General features: G+C 32.1%; 1 protein-coding gene across 1 annotated transcript; it reads left to right on the top strand.

Moving 5' to 3' along the window:
- The first annotated feature begins 16,563 nt into the window (after positions 1–16,563).
- Positions 16,564–17,847, top strand: LOC122600519 (probable WRKY transcription factor 11). The gene is made up of 2 exons (XM_043773250.1): positions 16,564–17,184; positions 17,332–17,847. The coding sequence occupies exons 1-2, from the start codon at positions 16,664–16,666 to the stop codon at positions 17,603–17,605; spliced, it is 795 nt and encodes a 264-aa protein (XP_043629185.1). The 5' UTR covers positions 16,564–16,663; the 3' UTR covers positions 17,606–17,847.
- Positions 17,848–18,479: the final 632 nt, after the last annotated feature.

The following is an 18,479-nucleotide window of genomic DNA, read 5'->3' as shown; positions in this document are numbered from 1 at the left end:
AGAGCCGGATTTAGTATTGTGCTCCTAATTTATTTTAGAGTTAATTATAGAAAGGAAAATGATTTATCCACCATCTTATTAATAGTTTTATTACGGTAATAGGTGGATATCATTGATTCTCTTTCCTAATTACACTCACGGATTTTCCACATATTACAATCCTATTAATTAGGAGGATCTTTAATTTAACAACTTATGAGGATCGATCATTACCCAGAAACTTATAGAAATCGTCCCGTCTTGGACCTCTATTTACAGCTTTTTACTGTTTTAATACAAAAAACTTTGTTGTGTCAATACTTTTGGTCCTGGCCATAAACGTCCATAACAAAAGAGGTCACGTGTCGGGCATGTGATGGGTAATCTCGTAATTTGGCTTAGAGTTAATTACAGAAATCGTCCCTATCGTGAACCACCATTTTTCAGTTTTGATCTCTAGTTTTTAATAATTAACTAGCACGGTACCCGCGCTATGCGGCGGTGGTCGTGGCGGCGACGGTGTGATGGTTGGACGACTGTTGGTGGTGGAGCGGTGGTGAGTTGTGTATATAATTGATGTAAAAGGTTAATGGATATATTTTAAATGATAAAGGACTGACAGTGTAATTTAATCATTAATGTTAAGAGGATAGTGTATGTGAAAGTATTTTAATGGGTGTTAAGTGAAAATATTACATATTTTCAACATTACCAAAAATAAAAAGGGCTATTCTTTTTATAATACGAGACGGGGTGCCCGCGCGATGCAGAGGTGATGGTGGTAACGACAAAGGTGTGGCTGCGGCAATTGTGGCGATGATGTGCGGCGGTAAGGGTTAATATGGTTATTTAAGGATTGGAGAATCTATGTTGTAGTTTATTTTATTAAGGGTATTATAGCTATATAGGTAAAGATGTTTAAATTAGTGAATAAATAAGAAGGGTAATATGGTCATTTCAGGTTCTTAATTACTTAAAGGGGAAGGGAGTTTGCTTTATATAGTAGTATAGATTTTAAGCCAAATGAATTAAATCAAATCTAAAAAACCAAAGTCTTATCAACATATATTAAACTAAATCTAATATACAAACGAATTGAAGCACGTGAGCCACAACAAATGAAAAGGAAATGAGATATGAATATGTGAATGCTACTATAAATGCATATGTGCGTGAGGAAACTAGGAAAACATGAAACAAATTAAAGTGTGCGTCTCCTAATAACTTTGAAATTGGATTCAATAAACAATGTAAATAGCAACAACTTTTCACAATTTTTTGTTGCAATACGAAAAAGCAATATTGCAACTCTTGAGTATAATGAGAAGATTTAAAGACAAACTCAATATAGAACTGAATTTCAAAAAAAAAAAACACATAAATACACTGAGCTTTCAAAAAAATTATCATCTTATTATTTTATCGATTGTGTTTTATTTTAGACAAATTATCAGTTTTATTGAGATTAATAATTTATCAAGTGTGAATTTATAGAGCCTCACGAGTTGTTCGTGTGATTTATTAGAAGTGGGTCTATATTATTTCTAGAAGTTTGTATTTTAATATATGTTGATAAGATTTTGGGTTTTAGATTTAGCATAACTAATTTGGCTTAAAATTAATTGTTAAAAGTTAGGGACCAAAGTTGAAACTGGTGGTTCACGATAGAGACGAAATCTGTAATTAACTCAGCTAAATTACAAAATTACCCATCACGTACCCGACACGTGACCTCGTTTTTTAACGGATATTTATGGTCAGGACCAAAAGTGTTGATGGAGCAAAAATTTTTGAACTAAAATTGTAGTTTATTAAACTTATGGACGAAAGCTGCAAATGGAGGTCCACGACAGGGACGATTTTTGTAATTAACTATTTATTTTATTTTATTTTAAATTCTTTATTCTTTTCATAGAAATCTCACTGTAAAGTTTTGCACATACCTTAAACAATAAAATGTAAATCATGGTCCATATAAGCATTAGGAGGGGAAAAACCCAAGGCTTGTCATCTTTGATCAAACTTCACAAAACGAAGGTTTTGCTCGTTATGGAACTTGATCGAACATCTCATGACACCAGCTGACGATAGCAATGCAGCACCTGTATGTAACCCCGTTTCCTTACAGTTTCAAACCTGACGATTATATTGGATTATGGCAGCACCTGTATGGCTGTATGTAACCCCGTATTTTTTTTCTTATTCGTTTTTGATGATATTTTGCTATTATGTATATTTGCGAATACGCATTGCAGAGTCGCTAACTTAATAGGAAAAATTCCTCTACGGGATTAAGGGGTTCTGACAGTTTTTTTCTTAACATTAAAAAGATTTGTTAGATGGTGTCGTAGTAACCTGAAAAGACAAAATTATGTCATAAAATAGTAAACTTCCTTTACCATTAATCATGAACCTAAAAAACTTTTATAACTAAACTTCATTATTATTATTATTATTATTTCAAGTAAAATGGTAGATGAATGTCAAAGTTCAAACACACGTCTAAAGATAGACCTAACGCATTTAATGTTTGACACTTATATCATGGAGTTGAACAACAAATTAATAATTAGCATTCTAGACACCACAATGACATCTATTTGGGCAGTATGCGGAACTCGAACCGCCCATGTCTCGAATGAAACTCATGACTCTCGAAACCTCCCACCCCCTTCCCGCCCAATAATCCACTCTTACAAATGTAAGAGACGAGATTTGAACCTTAGGGGAAATACTCCAAAGTTTAACACCTTACCAATAGGCCACCAATTTCATTGAAAGTGTAATGTGTCATCATTATACTTTTAACATCATGTCGAATGATACATAAACAAGTATCATTTGTATGAAACCGTAGTCATGTAGTGAGTATAGTTGGTTTGGATAGGTTATGGTCAGTGTCGGCTTAAGCTTTTTCGAGGCCTTAAACAAGATCAATTTTTTATCATTAAAATCAGATTTACAAATTAATTAGCATTAATAACAATAAAAAGGAATCACAAAAGGCAAGCGGTGAACCTAGTGGCCACTAATGGACCTGCTGGTGGTAGACATGCCCGACGTGATGGTACCGCCGCTAGTTCGTAGTTTGTTGTGGATTGTAGTCTATAAAACACTAATATCTAGCTTATAAGTTTAAAGCATAATTAAAAATATTAAACCCATAATATAAAAATTGGAGGCCTTTGTATTTTGGGAGCCTTAGGCCCATGCCTAATCTTTAACTATTGTAAAGCCGGCAATGGTTATGGTACAAAACCTTCAATCAAAAATGTCAGTTATGAATATTTTGCACATTATCTAGCTTTCGATTACATATATTTGATAATTTAGTTAGCATCTTTTCTTATTATTACCTCATTATATATCCCATGCGGAGCGTCCATACCGATCACACTAAGCCATAAGCAGAGTTATGTATTATAAACTTCATATTTAAACCCCTTCGCACCGTTTGTCAATTATATATTGCGTAGCCTCTGCGGTTGTAATACCGAAAGGGGTATACACAATCTTTTTCATGTTAATTTATCTAAATCTCGGAATTTTAGGAAGTATATGTCTCTCCCCTAAACCTCATCACACGTTTAAATGAGATTTGAGCATGAATTTATTATAACTTTGTGACTTCTCCTCCGAAATCGCCATCAAACATGCAACCCAAATCCATCTCTCCAAAGCCATAGTCTAGTGTGACTATTTTGATCAATCATTATCCAAAAGGTTCTTATATTCTTTGGGATAATTTTAGATATTTCCTTACAAATTTTTTTTTTTTTTAAATTCAATATATTACATATGTCCTTTCAATACTCTGGAAACATCATATTTGTTATTTTCATTAACTAATATTGAACATATTTTTAGAACACGACCTTGTTCGATTTCAAAACCGATTTACTCAATGATTACTAATGAAATATTCATACTAAAAAATTTGAGTCCCCCAAAAGAAAAGGCTATACCATTTTCCATCACTTGCATAATTGAATGTCCTTAAGGAAGGAATTATACTTGCTAATGTAATAATGTAATTTGTTTTATATTAGGGTATCTAGGTTCACAAAATGTTGCAAATGCTAAATTTCCAAAGTCCTAAAAGATAATGACAATCAGCCCAATTTTATAGGCTTAAGAATGACTCTAAGTCCATATATTCATTTCAGCCCGGAATTTTACTTGTTCATTTGCTTCACATTTCACACGGGCCCAAAACAATGGATGATAGTATACTAAAAAATCGACACTTTTGGTATCCTGATTTTATTCATCATCCATAGTTTAGAATTTTTTTTCTCCTCAAAATCTGGCATAATGGCTAATCTGAAAATTGCTAGCGATATGTTCATCGTAACTTTTCCCTTGCTCGACATTTTCCACTCGTATGCATTATTTCCACTAGCAGTCACGAGGTCTAAAGATATAAGGGATAATGTTAATATAGACAAAGGTCGAAGGTTTTAGTGTGTAACATTATCAATTGAGTTAGAGAGTGTGTGAAAATAACGTGCAAACTTTGTACAATTCAGACACGATCACATCGACTCCTTTTGTATTGAATAACGTTTCACAGATTTCAAATCAAAGTAAAAATGAGATGACTTGGTGTATGACTCGACTTTGCTCCGAACTCGCCCAAGTCGATGCAAGTCACCTTTGAAGTCACAAGTCAAAAAATATATATTTTCTATCTTATGTTTTTTAAACATGATTCTTTTATACGCTTTTAAATTTGATTCTATGAGTCGAGTCAAAATCATCGACTTGACAACTATTACTTCAATGTTATCCGTTTTAATTTTTTCCATCTTAATTTAGTTTTACTTTGTTTTCTCATTGTAGGTCTACATTAACGTTATTAGGAATTAGCATGAGATCGATATTATCCTGTACTAGCTGTGGTGCCGATACTAAAAATCACCAAAATGTGTATTAGTCTAAGTCCCATATAAGGTGGTATCGGTAATGACCACGACGGTACCAGGAAAATCCTATAAACTACGAGATTTCTCAATACCGTCCGGGTCCCAATCCTATAAACAAATAGTGTTCCGATCGTGAATAGGATTTATGTAACTAATTGTAACACCCCAACAAGGCGGAGTTATGAGGGTTACGAGATAAGCATAGCACGACATGAAAATTATATAAAGACAAATCTAAATGCTTTAAAGGATTGGACAATCTATACAATTCAATTGAAATACAAGTACCGGATCATACAAAAATGCATAAGGAGCACAACACCATCAAACGTTTACAAAATATGGTTCAAATGATGTCTAACGATCCTAAGCATAACCCAAAAACGGGAACTATGAATCACGGATCCAAGAATAGTCCAAGTCCAATACTAGCATAAAGTTGGTGAGTTTGTAGGTTTAAGCAATAAAAAATCAAGTGTCGGGATATCAACCGTTATCGATTATATGAGGACTATAATACCTAATCACGTCAAAGAACCCCTAAAGGGTACACATTAGCACAAGTCAACACATACAATGTCAATGTCTTATACAAATTGTCAATACATACATATATATATATATATATACATATATATATATACATATATATATATATATGGGGGATGGGTATAAAAGGTTGTTAGGCACCTAAGCTTAAGTGTGGAACACACATATTGTTTTTCTAATCTATAAAATTCATGGGGGCTCAAACATTTATTTATTAATCAAGAAATATTAAAAAAATTTGTATATGAGGGGTTCCACACCTAAGCTTAAGTATCGGACAGCCTTATATTCACTTTGCCCTATATATATTTATAATAATTATATATATATATATATATATATATTAAAAGAGTAGTTATCCTAATATTTTAAAACCTCTTTCAATTTAAAGCTATTTTTAAAAATTGACACATAAGCTTTTATCCCATGTGTCATTTTTATAAATTTTTATAATAATTATCTTATTTAAACATATTTAATGAATTCCAAAAATTCTATATATGGCAAAGATATTTTAATAAATTCTCATCAAATATAAATATTAATAAACTATTTTGGGGTTTATGGAATTTGTTATGGTCATCGTTTGATTTTGACACAAAAAAAAATTATTTAGATTTTTACGTGTATAGTCAACTTAATCAGGTTCAATAAAATTATTAACATGTAAGTTTGTTTGTTACTCACACATATAAATTATACTCGGTAATTTATAAATAAATTTTTTATCATTAAACCAATTCTTTTTATTATCCGTGTCAAAATTATTTTCAAAAAATAAATTTAATAACCGCACATCGTGCGGGTAAAACACCTAGTATATATATAACATGGGGAAAGATTATTTTAAGAACCCTTTAAAAGGCAAGAACCTTTAGAAACCTTTTTTCATCCAGATTTACAAGAGTAATGTTGTACTTTTATAATTGATTAATTAAATTAATATAAAGTAAAAGTAATATGGTTATTTATGCACATGTGATCACTAATATAGTTGTTCATGCACATATGATCACCAATATGGTTGTTCACGCACATGTGATCACCAATTAATTTTATAAAACATTGTATAAAATATAATAGCATACATGTGCTCAATTGTTTATTTCATTCACATATGATTATAATTTTACATGAGTGCACATGTGCACAAACAGAATATCTTTAAAAATATATATGCATACATATGTACAATAGTTTATATTTCGTTCACATATGATAATTAGTACATAAATGAACATGTATCAAATACAATATTTGAAAAAATTAAAATTATTTTTCATTCACATATGATAATTGGTACATAAATGAGCATGTATCAAATACAAATATTTGAAAAAATTAAAATTATAAGGAGGATAGATATATGTGCACATATGCAATTTTTAAATTCGCAATGTGTACATATGCACATATATATCATCAGTTTTTTCTTCAACAACTATCATTGGATTCTCACTCCTAGCCATTTTCAATCTGCCATCGGTTTTTCAAACACAATAAATTCATTATATATAATAAATAATTAAAAGTGAATTAAAAAAGAAAGAAAAAAGATCAAAAACATTAGACGATGTAAAGAAATTTAAACAAACTGGAGATGTCATCACCATTAATATACATTCAATAATTGACCAGCCAAAAATATAAATATAAATGCAAAGTAATGTTGCCCTCCACGACCACTTCCAATAAATTGTATTGAGTTAATTTGAATGAAGACAAAGTGGCATAAAGTAATTACCTTCACAAATCATATAAAGGTGCTATAATATTCCAGCCGCAAAACAAGAAGTCACCATCCCAAAGCAATTGTGAAAAAGTGTTATTAAAGAAATGTTGAATCTACATATATATAAAAAGTATAAATTAAATTACTGCAGTTTTTTTTCCAATAGAAATGCGATGTTAGTGGCCCATTTTTAGATTAGGGTAGTTTTTATTTTATTTTTACCTGACTAAATTGCTCTTTAATACTATGAAATAAATATTTATTATTTAAATTAATTACAAAAATGTCAATTGTAGTCCCTTGATCAAAAGCATTAAAGGTGGAGATTAATCTAAAAATGTTCTCAAAGGTTCTTACCTTTTTTAGGTTCTCAAAGTAACTTTTGTCTATAACATGGTATATATAATAACGTCATAACGTGGGTTCAACAACCCGAAACGTGACATGATAATACCAAGTGTGGATTCGTCAATCCACCATCAACATCTTACATAATATATAATATAACGTCTTTCGTCTTATAATATATAATATGGATTAAACAATCCATAACGTCTTCGTCATACATATGTATATTATAATATAGATGCAATGAATCCATAGCGTATTTCGTCTCACATATAAACACATAACACAAGTAAACATTTAGATATCTAATGTCTCGTTTCATATCATAACATGTTAAATCAACCAACAATCGTTTAATCGACAATACACTTTCCACCCCAAATAAGGTAGCGTAGGGGCTACGAGACTCACCTTGATTGGCAACAAGAAGTTAATATTGGGCTATAGGCGTTTAATAATCGTCTTGTGTTCACAACCTATAATACACACGTCATACATACAAGTCATTTCACCATTCGATCCTTAGAAAACACTAGTCAACTTTGAACGACTCCCAGGACTTCATTATGACACTAGAAGGACCAAGAAATTGTTCAAAAGAAAGCTTGACTCGAGGCAAGGATCATTGGCTCGAAACAAGGAAAAACAGGAAAACGAATCTCGTATCTAGGCGTCTCAAACGCCATAAAGTAGCGTGTGAGACGGTGGTGGAGCATGGACTAGCGTGTGGGACGTTAGAAAGTGGCGTCTGAGACGGTGGGACAGTCATTGGCCGGCGTCTAGGACGCTGAAACCACTGTCTCTTACGGTGGCTTGGAAAGACAAGTTTTAGTGTATATGTCAGCGTTCCTTAGTGTAATACATGGAGTGGGGTTGCAATTTTTGAAACATGAAGTTAGAGGGCACCGTCTTGGATGTTATTGTTACAGTAATAGACGCTGAAAGAAGTTGGCTGACGTTTTAGACGTTATAACTGGCGTAACAGATGGTGCAAGGGAAATGAGCAAAAATCTGGGTTTGTTCTTGAATCTTTGCACGACCCAAACAACCCCTCAGACACCCCAAATGAACTTGAAATCGATTTAGTGACCTCCAAAACATATTTTTACACTTAAACAAATATAAACAATCATAAACAAACAATACCCACCTTCCAAAACCGACCCATAACCTAAATCAAAGCTAAAACTCGAATTTAACCTAATTTACACACTTTGGAACCCTAATTTCAACCAAAAACGGTTTTGACTTTGAAATTGACCAAGAATTACTTTGTTTTGACTAGAATCATGATAATAAACATAAAACAATGATATAGAGGCAAGTTTGACTCACCAAATCTTCCCCCAAAAGCGCAAATTCAAAATTAAGCTAATTATGGAGATTTCTTGCACATTTAAACCCAACTTTTTGATATGATGGTAAGATGATGAAGTAGATGATGAATTCAATATGGATCTAACTTGAACAACCATTAATAACCCAAGAATTTAGAAAGAGAGTCAGTTTGGTCTTGCATTCAATAGGGAGAGAGATAAAGAAAGAAGTGTAAGAATTGAATGAGTGGATGGAGGGTGGGTGAGTGAGTGAGTGAGTGAGATAGGGTTGGGTCAATTGGGTCGACCCGTGAATCACCTGATTATCTTTCCAGCTAAATTAAACGTTGTCTTACGTATAAAACCGATTAACACGACAATGAAATCTCGACTAGTGTTACACACATTATAGAATCGTCAAATGTTATTCAATCATTTCATTATTCAAGAAAGGGTTAGTCAAATTACATATAAAGTCAACGGGTCAAAATTTGCGAATGTTACACTGATGTCTTTCATCTAATGATTTTAATCACCTTAAAATGGAACCGAAAGATATAGAATCTGCTGCAAATGACTTTAGTGACAATCGGATTGGTATTGGTGGATTTGGAAAGGTTTTAATGGAGAGCTCTTACCCCCTGATTAAGGAAATAAAATGGTTGCTTTCAAGCGCTTAAATCGTAAATATACGCAGGAGATTGTTGAGTTTTGGAAGTAAATAATGATGCTTTCTCAATACAAACATGCGAATCTTATATATCTCCTTGGCTATTGCAATGATGATGTAGATAAGTATCGTGTATGAGTATGCCTCAGACGGAAGTATTGATCACTATCTTGGTAAAACTAGTATTACATGGAAGCAACTTCTCAAAATACGTCATAGGTCTGCATGTGGACTAAATCATCTTTATGATCCTGCTTGGACGCAACAAAGAGTTCTTCATCGAGATGTGAAGAGCTCAAGCATCATACTCAACAAAAACTTTAGTGCTAAAATAAAATAATTGATTTGCCTTATTCGAAATTGGCCCAACTAACCAACAATATACATATATATCTTGTTTCCAATGTTTGCAGAACACTTTGGTATTGCGATCCCATGTATATGGAGACTGGCCCCTATCAAAAGAGTCGGACGTATACTCCTTCAGTATAGTATTATTTGAGGTAATGTGTGACAATACATTGAATATTGTAATTGTAATGGTCAGGCAGCATTGAATTGAAGTTACTTATTAGAAAAAGTGTTATGAAGAAAATATATTAAATGATATAGCCTAAAAGATTTCCTTTTTTTTTCTTTCTCCCCATAAGCCATATCTACTTATTTTTTTACTTTACCTTTCCTTCTAGATCCACTTATTTCCATTTTTTTCCTTCTCATATCCATTCATTTCTTTCTTTTTTCCTTTTATAATAGTATAATTATAAAGTTGTTCACTTAAATTAATTAATAACAATATAAATCTACGAACGTGGTACCCACACAATGCGGCGACAATGACGGCGGTGCGATGGAGGCGACGAATGGTGTTGGTGGTAGCGTCAAATAGTGTATGTAATTGATGTAAAGGTATTTCATTTAAATGAGGATAATAGAGATATATTATAATATAAGGGACCATTGGTATAATTTATTATTAAGAGTTGATAGTGATTAATTCATTAAGGATAATTTGATCAATTCGCATGTTTATTTTTTTTAAAAACTTTCAACATAGTAGTATAGATAATGAAAATGCATGTAGCAAGAATAAGTAAATCAAATGGCACATGTAGAACGCTAACTCGTTAAGTTCTCGTTTGGTCTCATGGAAACTAGTTATATTAAGTTTTGTATGGGCTTTTTGATAAAATGAGGCCCGTTCATCGATGATACAAATTCCTAACCATGATTCTCAATAGCAATTGATGTTGTTTAAAAGAAAATGGTTGCCAAATTTGCTACATGTTTTGTGATGCAACCGAAAACACTCTTTACACTTTGTCTTTTGTGATATTTAGCATGTGTTTACGTTAACTTACTATGCAGTTGAGTTTTTTTTTGAGATTCTTTAATGGAAAAATAACTCATTCAAAGTCTTTAGTTGGAAAATATCATATGACATCAAGCAATCAGCTAAGCCATCAGCCACAAGTCCTTTTGGTGTTCTCTTTTTTCGACAAAACCATTACACATGAGTCTGGTAAATTGTAATAACATGTCCTTTTGTTGCTCCACTTTTCGGGGGGAAAAAACCATTATATATGATTTTCTTAGTTATAAAAGCAATTACTTTCGCTTTATATCTACACAAATTGTGTCGAGATATATAATTTAGTCGATTTTCTAATTATTATTGTAGAATCATTTAAATAATAAGAATGACACTTGTTATTTCTTTTTTACTTATATGTGACTTTTTTTGTGTTATTATTTAGTTAATACATTATATATTTTTTACATTTTATATTAGAGCTTGAACAACTACAAACATGTGCTTAACGGTCAAATTCAGCCGTTCAACAACTTACTATATTCCAAAACTTTAGTCTAACTTCACTAACTTTGATAAACAAACTTGTTGACTTTTATATATAAAAAATAAACTAACATTAAAATGGTTGGTTGGCATTTTTAGGTACTCGTTCTAGATCCATTTGTAACATTTCTTTCTATTTCAAAATTATTAAAAAAGTTCAGATTCTATTATATTGACGAAGTTGATCTTTGAGATAGATATACCTTTTGGTCAATAGTAATTTTTTAGTTTTCTTAATATGTCATATTTTGTTCAATAGATATATAAAATTATTTATATGTTGATATAGTCGTTGACATGATTTATATTTAGAAGACGTACTATTCGAAGATCTTCTTGTGATTCACTTGAATTAAAAAATGTAAAGTCTACTTTGGCATGTATTGGTAATACCCGATTTCCCTCTGTAGCATAAATAACTCATTTGCTTTTGACACTTATTTGTCTGTTATTTGGACAGACTTTAATAGTCAACATTAAAGGAGTTTTGATAAGCTTGCTTTTACTTTTAGACAATATATACAGTATAAGCTAGCTACTTAGCTAGCCTTATCGTTGTACTTAAAAAAAAAGAAAAATTCATATCCCACAGAGCCGGCTTTATAATTATTTGGGTTTAGGCATGGCATAAGGCCCACCAATTACAAAAGCCCCCAAATTTTCAATACTTTAGCCTATAACTACACGTCTGTCATGATATTTATCCTAAAGCTTAATAGTATTTATAGTTAGGGCTTGAAAACATGTCCTTTATTTGTGAACAATGAACCGTTTCTATCATCATCACTTTTCTTTGAAACCAAATTTCCATTACTCTTGTACAAAAATTCAAATATAAATATGCTTATTGTGGTATTCAAGTTTATAAAATGTATACTGATGCTTATTATCCTAATTTTGAATACTTTATTTATTGTTGTCTAATCTATTGTTTTTATAATTCATAGTTCTCTCATCTCTTGTCATTGTTTACATTTCACCACCATTATCAGATACAAACTACATAATCTTAAATTTATCTTTCTATTAGTTATTTAATCTGGTAGTGTAAATTGCAGTACATGTCTACATGACTTAGTATTGTACCCTTTTTTTTCTTTCTTTGTTATCTTAGTTTTGTATGTTAATAAACAAGGCCTCAAAAAATGATTTCGTTTAAGGTCCCCAAAAACCTTAAGCCGGCCCTGATATCCTAACCAAACTTTTTTGGTATATAGACTACACCTACTATTTGCAGCGATAGTCGCTGCAAATAGTGCGGGCCCCCTGTCTGTAATGGCAAATCTGGCAAAAAATAACGGGCCATCTGTCAGTAATCGCTGCAAATAGTTGAATATGAACAAAAGCACCACTATTTGCGGCGATAATCGTTGCAAATAGTCTGGTTTAATTACCAGGTAGGGATACTAGCCGCCAAAAAAAAAGGAACTCAGATATTAATGACAAATATGTACAACCAACACAATTACAAATCATCAACATAATGATACACCTAGAATATATATGAATCTCCACCGGCATGCATAGGGATGAGCAAAAAAATTGTTGACCCGCGCCCGACCCGGAACCGACCCGCCCGAAGCCCAAACGTGTCGGGTCACGGGTCACGCATTTGTGGTTTTCGCGGGTCACGGGTCACGAGGGTCGGGTGAAAGCAAAAAACGAAAAACAATGAAGGAAACCCATAACCCGCCCGCGACCCGCCCGTACCCGACCTGACCCGAACCGACCCGGACCTTCACGGGCCGGGTCACGGTTTCGATTTTCATGCATTCGCGGGTCGCGGGCCGGGCTGGGTTTTCACGGGTCGGGTCGAGTCAAACCATCTGCACATCCCTAGGCATGCATGGTTAATAGTAAAACTATAAATTATAAAATGCAACAATCACCCGTTATACTTATTAGTATTATATTTTCCTTATTTTTAAGTTACTTTTAAAAAGAAAATTGACCCCGTAATAATCACTTCCTGACTCAGCCCTGCGGCCTTGGTGCTCAAGGATAACAAGAGTATAACTTTAACGAAGGAATCATGGCATATTGGGCAAAAGTAATGCTTTACGTTGTCGATAAGCTTTGTTGGATTCCATATCAAATAGTCAAAATATTATGCCTTTGACCATTGACTACCTGGAACTTTACGATGTCAATGAATAATTATAAACTTTTAATCGGGGCCCTTATAGTTTGTTTTACTAATCATAAGTGCCTCAAAACTTTATATAATAGTTATATTATATAAATATCATTATGCCTTTTTTATGTTTTACATCCTAACAGATATATAATACTTCGTTACAAGACGTGAGAAATTCTAACTTATCCTCTATATTATATTATCTAATATAATATAATGTGTTTTTTTATTTAATTTTGATGATAAGGTGATATTGTTAAATTGAAAATTAATATATTGAATTGAGGTAAATAATTTAGTGTACTAGCTCAGATCAATATACTAAGCTTAAATTAAATAATAATGTAATGTGTTCGATAATATATTGATGACGTGAAAACAATAAACTGAAAAATGATAACAAAGTGCGTTTTGGTTTTGGATTAACAAAGACACGAAAATATTCCACAACATTTCAAATTCTTCCAAATATACCAATCATACATTTGATTTGATGGAGCTTAATCCCAATCCTATTAAATTCCGTCAAAATATTATGGATCAAACGTTTCTTAAGAAGTATACTTTTCCTTTTTAAAATGTTAAAACATAGTATACTTTTCCTTTGATATAACCCACTATTCCTTTAAGAGAAGAAACAAAAAATTTTGTTTTTGATTTTCCGCTTTGTGATGTTTATTGCTAAGAAAAAAGTGTCGACTTGTGTCTCGATCTTTCACAATCTTGGAAGTGAGTATATTAACTAGTTTTATAAAAGTCAAAAACTTATTGAATTATAAAATTAGAACCACATGCGTGGATGACCACATATGTCTTCCAACTTAATTAATTGTCAAATAAATAGTTGTCAATTACGTAACTTGATTGACTTTCATAAAAATATGAAAACTTTGATTCATTTGAAATGAGTGCTTGAGAAACCTCGCATAATTATGTAACTGCATTTTTTTTCAATTAATCGATGGAGCTCTATTCAATTGTCTCTTTAAAAAAAAAAACAAACGAGTTAGTAATTAGCAGTTATTATTCAAACACCATAGTAATATTTAATTGAACAGTATGCAGTGTTCGAACCACGCATACTTTAGATGCAATTCAACACTCTCAAAAACCGCCCTTAATTATCCACTCCTAAAAATGTAGAAAGTGAGATTCGAACCTGATGAATTTTCTCAAAGTCTTTTATTTTGTTTAACAAATTCTATTACTATTTTCCACAAATTTTTATAGTAACATTTTGCATGAAAAATAAAAGGCAAATGAACAACTAGCTACGACACTAGCGCTTTTTGTATCATAAACTCGAGACGTTAAAAACCTAAATTCATAGACTTGACATCATAACATTAAAGCGTACAAACCGTTAGACCTTGCTGTCAAGTAGCGTGACGTTTTTTAGTTTTCATAAAAGTATAAAACCAAAAAATATAGGTGATGATTGATAAAACGTTGTTTACATTACGGTGAGGTTTCCCTGCAGTCGCATACCGACTGAAAATTAAAAAAACAACCGTTGTTTACACTTCATTTTTTAAATTCGACTTACATGCAAATAGAAACGAAATAACATTTTTAACACGGATAGAAAAGTAGTAGCTAATTAAGGTAATTTAGGCTTGGTTGCAATGTGACTCGACACTATCGATATCCATTTTCAAATGATCATGTATTAGAGTAATTTACACTCTAGAAAACTCCAACCCATTTTCAAATGCTTCTGAAAGTTACGTTAGATTTTGAAAGTTTTTGTTTCAAACTACTCCTTCCGTCCCAATTTAAATGTCATAGTTTGACATTTTGGGTCTTTCTTGTTTAACCTTGACCGTCTAGATTTCTATTTATGTTATGTAATATTTGATGTAATATATATGAATGAGTTAGGTTTTAAATATATTTTATAACGATATAACTTTCGCTAAGTATTATAAAACAAAAAAAATAATATTAATGGTCAAAGTTGTGAAAGATTGACTTGGACAGTCAAACGTGGACATTTAAATTGGGACGGAGGGAGTAAAAGTTTGAAGTTGTACACAACTTGTACTAACCAAAACAATTTTTTTTTATGTAATTAACTAGTTAATCAACCCAAGTTTAACCCGGGCATGTTAATTAAAATTATAAAACTATAAAATAAATCAAATTATGTAATATTTGTTTTTAAAACATTATAACTTGATATAAATCTAATAACTCAACTAAAACAATAATTATATAGTTAATAAATCAACTAAATAAAAAAAGGGTTTGCTAAATACAGCCCTTAGGGCTGTGTTTAAGGTGCATAAATTATTTGTAAATTTACCATGAAAATCAGGGGGTAGACTTTTAATATGGAAGGTACAAGTTGTTTTATGCACGTTAAATACAACCCATTTCCCAATAAAAAAAACATTTTATTTGTAATATTATATAAGAGAGATTTTTTATTCTTTAAACAAATGATTGATATTTTTATGCTATTTCTATATTATTTATATATATGACATCATAATTAAATAAAAAGAATTTTTAAGTGAAATATGGATTTGTCACATCAATAACTTTCTAGTAATACCTATAAAAAACAATTTTGTTTTATTATATATAGAAATTTCTCTCTTCAAAACTAAAAGCTATTAAAAACTCTTAATTAAATCAAAGGCCTTGTAAAAGAATTACTTTCATACTTACATCTGAATAAGTAAAAACCAAGTTACATAATTAAAAAAGTTTCATACAATAACAGTATCACACATATGTAAATGTAATTGGAAGCGAAGAAAGTTTGCAATACCAAATTGCATGGTTTCCAGCTATTTTATTCGAATTAAATTTGAACGTCATTTCCATTTCTTTTTCTGAAACTAATAATGATTCAGTCTTTGTTTGACTTTTCGATTTATTCGTTCCACTAGCTTCTTTACATCTATTTATTACTCGTACTCTCTTTTAAAGTCAAACCAATCTCAACCGTCGGATCACACATCGCATCTCCTTTGACTTTACTTTCCCATCCCATTCTCCATATACATATAAACTCTCATTGAATCATTTCTAACTTCCATCTATACATACAACTTTCTATCTCTATAAATCTCTCTCTCTCTCTCAACAAATTTTGTTTCATATTATTAATTTTAATTTAAAATAAGAATAAGAATACAACAATGGCGGTGGATTGCGTCGGAGTTCAATCTGTAGATCAATTCAATCGTATGTTTCAGTTCAAATCTCATGAATTCAACGTTTCTACGGTAAAACGTACAGGTCACGCGCGGTTCCGCCGTGCTCCTTCGCCGTCTTCTTCTGACGGACCTTCAACTTCTTCACAATCGGAATATTTCTCACAAGCGCGTGTTCATCACGCGACGCCTTCTACACCGGATATCTCAATTTCTAGCCAATCGGAAGATAAACTAAAACTACTACAAAACCTAGTTCACGCGCCGTCGGAAACGACGACGTCGTCTGGTTCAACAAACTCGTCTTTGTCTATGCTATCAGGTGGATTAGAAGGAAGCGTATCCAGCGGAAAACGGTTTTCATCGTTAGGTATAGTAGCTCCGGCGCCGGTGTTTTCATCGCGGAAGCCGCCGCTGCCGTACTCTCACCGGAAAAGATGTAGCGCTGATCGTCCGGTTGCGTCCGTACATAGATCTCGGAGCGAATGCCATTGCTGTAAGCGAAGGTGTGTTTCACTCTCTCAGCGCACTTTAGCAAAATATATATCTATCTATATCTAACGTTCGCCTAATATATAATTTATAAATATATTCATTATATAATGTTTAAATATATATTTCATAAATTAATGTTGATTTTTTATTATTTTCAGGAAAACCGGATCAAAACGTGAAGTAAAAAGAGTTCCGATCATCGGATCTAAAATCACAAGTATTCCGGCAGATAATTACTCATGGAAAAAGTACGGTGAAAGAGCTAGTGGAGTATACTATAAATGTAGTACCGGAAAATCATGTCCGGCGAGGAAGCGCGTGGCGATATCGTCAGACGATTCGAAGATGCTAATTGTAACTTACGCCGGAGAACACTGTCATCATCACGCGCCGACGCCTGTTCCGATGAGTTTGACCGGTGTGTTGGTTTAGTCAAAGTGAACATAAATGTGGTCCATGGTGTCATCACTTTGAACTATTTTCTATGGTCAACAAATAGTGTTGGAAAAAGACAACTCGTTTTTTATTCTTTTTTAATAATTTAGTTGAGGGGGTAGATTGTATATTAGAGAAAGTTTAAGGGTGTATATTGTAAAAGTTTGGATGCGTCAGATCTAAACACGATTTTGTTCGGACTACTTTTTCTTTTGTTAATTGATATATTAAGTTTAACAGATGACGTATTGATATTCCTTCCATTATTTTATATTTTATATGTAGAAAATATTGTATAGTGATTCGACTTTAACAAATTAATATAATTTTTGTATTGAATGACAAAACACTATAGAATAGAATAATAAGGTTTGTTTGGATAACAAAGTCAAAGGAAAATAAAGTCTTAAAAAATAGTTGTAATTGGTTAATTGCAAGTGGAATCTTAACTTTGTTTCCATGCGACTTTTGGCGGAATCGTGTTCTCGTGACTTCTTCGATGCCTATTGCCTATGCATCTTTGAGGGTCTAGTGTCTAAGTCTTTGACAAATTGCTTGCCGTCCAACTCATTCTTTTTTCCCAAAACTAGCTATAGTACATACTATAGTGTCAATTTTTGCCTTTTTGCCAATTTGCCAAAAATTTTCAAAACAAACCTTAAACTTTTATTAAACTTAAAAAACACAATACAACTAAATAAAAAGATTACATTTATTTAAAACATAAAACACACAAATACTTAAAAATAAAAAATAAGGTTACTAAACATCGATATCTGGATCTCCCACGTGCTCCGTAATATCACGACGTAACATGTAATGCGTCTCTTCGTTACATAATTTATAGAGAAAGTTAGGGTCGGTAGCACGA

The sequence above is a fragment of the Erigeron canadensis genome, chromosome 5 (assembly GCF_010389155.1).
Source record: "Erigeron canadensis isolate Cc75 chromosome 5, C_canadensis_v1, whole genome shotgun sequence".
In the NCBI taxonomy this organism is placed as follows: Eukaryota; Viridiplantae; Streptophyta; class Magnoliopsida; order Asterales; family Asteraceae; genus Erigeron; species Erigeron canadensis.
Note: the sequence above shows the minus strand (reverse complement) of the source record. Positions and strands in the feature narration are given on the sequence as shown.

What these genes read in the sequence shown, in the direction of transcription:
- LOC122600519 (XM_043773250.1), top strand. Translation starts at nt 16,664, where the DNA reads ATGGCGGTGGATTGCGTCGGAGTTCAATCTGTAGATCAATTCAATCGT. An exon ending in TGCCATTGCTGTAAGCGAAG is followed by an intron (nt 17,185 to 17,331) that starts GTGTGTTTCACT and finishes TATTATTTTCAG; the next exon opens with GAAAACCGGATCAAAACGTG.